Source organism: Triticum aestivum, chromosome 4B (assembly GCF_018294505.1).
Source record: "Triticum aestivum cultivar Chinese Spring chromosome 4B, IWGSC CS RefSeq v2.1, whole genome shotgun sequence".
NCBI lineage: Eukaryota > Viridiplantae > Streptophyta > Magnoliopsida > Poales > Poaceae > Triticum > Triticum aestivum.
The window spans coordinates 583,174,113-583,178,943 of NC_057804.1; the positions used below are offsets into that span (position 1 = coordinate 583,174,113).

At 54.0% G+C, this 4,831-nt stretch overlaps 1 protein-coding gene across 1 annotated transcript; it reads left to right on the forward strand.

Moving 5' to 3' along the window:
• Positions 1-713: 713 nt before the first annotated feature.
• LOC123089279 (probable flavin-containing monooxygenase 1) lies at positions 714-3,717 on the forward strand. The gene is made up of 5 exons (XM_044510997.1): positions 714-1,340; positions 1,453-1,693; positions 2,516-2,694; positions 2,872-3,224; positions 3,320-3,717. The coding sequence occupies exons 1-5, from the start codon at positions 858-860 to the stop codon at positions 3,657-3,659; spliced, it is 1,596 nt and encodes a 531-aa protein (XP_044366932.1). The 5' UTR covers positions 714-857; the 3' UTR covers positions 3,660-3,717.
• The last annotated feature ends 1,114 nt before the right edge of the window (positions 3,718-4,831 follow it).

Here is a 4,831-nt window from a genome sequence, read left to right on the forward strand (position 1 = left end):
TTATACTGGAGAGGATTTGTGGCATATGCAGGTCCCACGGTAAGCAATACCTCAGACGTGCTTTTATTTTTGGCTTTTGATTTTCAATATTTCCAAATTAAGCTATGTTTTCGTATTCATGTTTCTCGTGACGAGGTCTTTCAAATAAAATCAACTTTGAATATGTTATAATAAATTTTAAAAATAAATGTTAAGTTTCAACTATTAAAATTCAGTACGCACAAACAACAAAATCACGATTTTTTTCCTACAACCGACAAAAAAACATATTAAAAATTTATTATGAAACTTGGTAAAAGCGAGTGAGAAAATTGCAAGTTTTAGATAAAAACTCATAAGTTTCAACAACCGAAACTTAAAATTTATTGTGTCCTCGTGCAGATTCAACTATTTCACGAATAGGGAGGCAATCGAGCGGCTAGGCTCGGCTTGGCAGGTGCGTGCGCCTGCAAATTTGTGAATTTTATACGGGTCATTTTCTTTCTAGGTGGGTGGTAGACGATGTGTGCATCGTTTTTCTCTCAAGGCATTGGTGTGCGTCTGCATGCATTTGTTCTCTCTCTACGTTTCCGTACGGTTTCTAAGAGACACAGTGGAAAGCTCACATGCTCAACAGCCCCATGCTAGCATCCCTGGCCCTATAAATACACCAGGCCTCGCCCTTGTCGACACAACATACACAAAGCTCTAGCTCAACATCTCCTCCAGCTCCCTCGAAGCCTCCTTCGCGTGCAAGAAGCAGCTCTCTCTCGCAGCCTCCTACGCCCGCAAGAAGCACCCACAGTGCGCACACATCCATCGATCACCTCGATCACCACACACACACATCCAGTTCCATCCAACACCTTGGGTAGACGATGGCCATGGTGCAAGGACAAGGGGCACGGGCCACGAGGGAGGCCGTGCCTCCGGTGTCCCTTGTGGCCATCATCGGCGGCGGGATCAGCGGCCTGGCCGTGGCGAAGCAGATGGCGGCTTACGACCCCGTCGTGTTCGAGGCGACGCCGTCCGTCGGTGGGGTGTGGAAGCACTGCGTCTACCGCACCACGCGGCTGCAGACGCCCCGCCCGGACTACGAGTTCTCCGACTACTCCTGGAAGAACCGCGACGACCCTTCCTTCCCGACCCACACCGAGATCGTCGACTACCTCGAGGGCTACGCCGACGAGTTCGACCTCTGGCGCTACATCTCGTTCGGCTCCAAGGTGGTGGACATCAAGTTCCTCGGCGGTGCCGAGGCCGGGTTCACCGAGCTGTGGAGCGGCACCGGCAAGGATCCGCTCCGGGGCAAGCCCATGTGGGAGGTCGGCATCATCACCGGCGACTCCAACACCGTTCAGGTACCATATATACTTTGACATGTCTTGCATGCTTGTTTCGAGATACTACTTAGCACCAGTTCAGATCAATTCAATTGATCTCACGCGCATATTTTGCCACGGGAATGTGCAGTATTACAAGTTCGAGTTCGTGGTGATGTGCACGGGTAAGTACGGCGACGTGCCGCGGATGCCGGTGTTCCCGCCGGGGAAGGGGCCGGAGGTGTTCAAGGGGACGGTGATGCACTCGCTGGACTACTGCAAGCTGAGCGAGGAGGAGACCGTTGAGCTGATGAGAGGAAAGAAGGTCGTGGTGGTTGGGTACAAGAAGAGCGCTATCGATCTAGCCAACGAATGTGCCCAGGCAAACCAAGGTGCGTAAAACCATACTCCTAGCTAAGCATAGGAAAGACTTAACATGGTTTGAAGAAAAATTCTCCTAAAACATGGACAAAATTCAACATGAAACCACGCATGAAACTAGCAGATGGCAGATAAGCTATCGTACTCGTGTAAACGCGTGTATCCGACTAGCAAAAAGAACATGCTAAGCTTGTTCACACAGAGCTGAACAAAACAAAATCGGATACTAATAATATTGTGGAAGCGTTCCATCATTCGATGAAGTGGATGTCTAAATAATGCATACCATATTTGGTGACATGTGCCTTGGCGATTTGGGAGAGTCGGATACTATGGTCCAGAAAAGGTCACTCTTGTCTTGACCCCTCGCACACTTCATCATGCATCTAGTACGTATAATTCTAGTCTAGATAGTTTAGCTAGCCTAGACTAGACAGTGGATGCCTAGGTAGGTCTCTTGCATTTACAAGTTCAAAGTACACTAGACGCAATCAGTACGCATACCGCCTTGACTTTTACCGCATGAGCAATTTATATATATGTACCAAAGTGTTTGCATGTTTGACCAGTAGTTGCAGATTTGCAACAAAGATTATCTGCCGTTCCAACCGAACCTTCCAAACTAATTGTTCGCATGCATGACTGGCAGTTAGCTTCCTTAAAACATAATACTCCCTCCTATTCATATTAGTTGTTTCTGGTTTAGTATACTTTTATATACTCCTAAATTGGCAATAGAAGCATATGGAAGGGTTGACAATCTGTCGCGGAAACAAGAACCGTTTGATATGGATCGATCGATTTACCGGTCGCGTTTGCTTGTTTGTTTGCAGTCAAGGGAGGGCAGCCGTGCACGATGCTGGTACGGACCCTGCACTGGGTGGTGCCATCGTACTCCATCTGGGGCTTGCCATTCTCCATGTTCTACTCCACACGCTTGTCTCAGCTCTTCTACGAGCGGCCCAACCAAGGGTTCTTCCGATCCCTCCTCTGCCGCCTCATGAGCCCACTGGTATGTGTACGTCAGAATTCATCTCACAGCGTGAAACTTGTACATGATACACATGCACGTATGTAGGGAAGTACGGAGTATGACCGTATTAACATGTGCACGTGTGCATGCTCAAGACCATGCATGCATATCACAATCTGACAGCAACGTGGTGTGTTTTGGATTTTGGTGGTGCAGAGGGCGGGGGTGTCGAAGTTCATCGAGTCGTACCTGTCATGGAAGCTGCCGCTGGGCAAGTACGGTCTGACGCCAGATCACCCCTTCGTCGAGGACTACGCCAGCTGCCAGATGGCCATCCTCCCAGAGGGCTTCTTCGACATGGCGGACCGCGGCCTTGTCCGCTTCCAGAGGGCCTCCGCCGGCTGGTGCTTCTCCGAGAACGGCGTGGTCCTCGACGACGGCACCAAGGTGGAGGCCGACCTCGTCTTCCTGGCCACCGGCTTCGAGGGCAAGGACAAGCTCCGCGAGGTCCTGCCAAAGCCCTTCCGTGACCTCGTCGTCGGCAAGTCTTCCATGATGCCGCTCTACCGGTACGTGTACATGTTGCGTTTGTCTTTTGCTCCAAGCCTCCAACATATATGAAATTATGAATCGATCGACGCTGACCTGCAATTTATTTTGGCAGTGGCACGATCCACCCGCTGATTCCCAACATGGCGTTCGTCGGGTTTGTGGAGAGCGTGTCCAACCTGCACACGTCGGAGCTGCGGTGCCGGTGGCTGTCGGGGCTGCTGGAGGGGCGGTTCGAGCTGCCGAACGTGAAGGCCATGATGGGGCACGTCGCCGGCGAGGCCGACGCCATGCGCCGCACCACGCGGTTCTACCGCCGCCACTGCATCTCCACCTACAGCATCCACGACAGCGACGGCATGTGCGCAGATCTGGGCTCCGCCACGCTCCGCAAGGCCAACTGGATCGCCGAGCTCTTCGCGCCATACAACAACAAGGATTACAAGGAGCAGTAACTCATACGTACGCGTAGTACAACCTCCGCATCAATACACGCGGCCGAGTACGTACGTAAGGCCGGTATAATACGTTCTTTTAGTAAAAAAAACACATATACGTGATTCCATAGGTAACTTATAATATCGATCGCTAACAAGAATATATGTATACATGCATGTACCTAATAATATTCGTTATTCCTGTACTGATAGTATACTATAGTGTGTAAGGACATCTCCAGCCGCGCCCCCAACAGGCCCTCCCCAGGCGATTTTGCCGCGCCGGCGCCAAAAAAAGGCCCCAGTCATGCCCCCAGAAGTTCGTTTTTCGCCGGCTCGGGCCAAAACTGGTGCCAGCAGACCCAGGCCGAACCGGGCGCTCTGGGGGGCGCTTGGGGAGCCGGCACAAGCGAAAAAGGCGCGTGGGCCCGTCCCGGAGGCGACCCGAGGGCCTTTTCCCGCCGTTTCTTGACGCTTTTCCCTCGCATCTCTCCCGCTCGCTCGCCTCCCTCCCGCCATTCTCTCCCTTTCTCCCGCCAAACCCCCTCCCGCTCGCCGCGAAGAAGTACGCCATGCCGCCGAAGAAGTACGCCATGCCGCGCGCGGCGGCAACCGCGACTGGCGCCGTGGCCCAGCCGAAGCAGAGGAAGCCGAGGGCGCCGCCATCGAAGCCACCGGGCCTGTCGAATGCCGAGTGAAGGGTGGAAGTTCAGCGGCGCGAAGCAGTCACCGCCGACAGGCGGAACAGGGCCATAGCCAAGAAGGCCCGCGACAACGCGGCGCGCGCGGCGGCGTCTTCCTCATCGGTCGACCAGGCGGGGATGAATCCACCCGTCGTCAGCCACGCCCAGTACGCGCCCTGGGGACAGCAAGGCGCCGGATCTCCATGGGGTTCATCGTCGCCCGGCTATGCCGAGGCGACACGCACGGTGGGTTCAACCCAAACGTGACCTTCCCTCATGGTCACCCCGCTACGCGCACGCCCTCGCCCGCCTTCGTCGGCGTGCAGTACCCTTCATACAACTACTCGCCGCCCGCCGCCTACGCGTCCACACCGACGCCCCATCTCTACCGTGGACCGCTACCCTTCTCGCACCTCGGCGACGCCGACGACACGGGAGCCGACATGGACGACATCATCGCGACAGGATCGACTGCGGCCGCCGCGTCTCCCGGGTTCGCCACCCAGG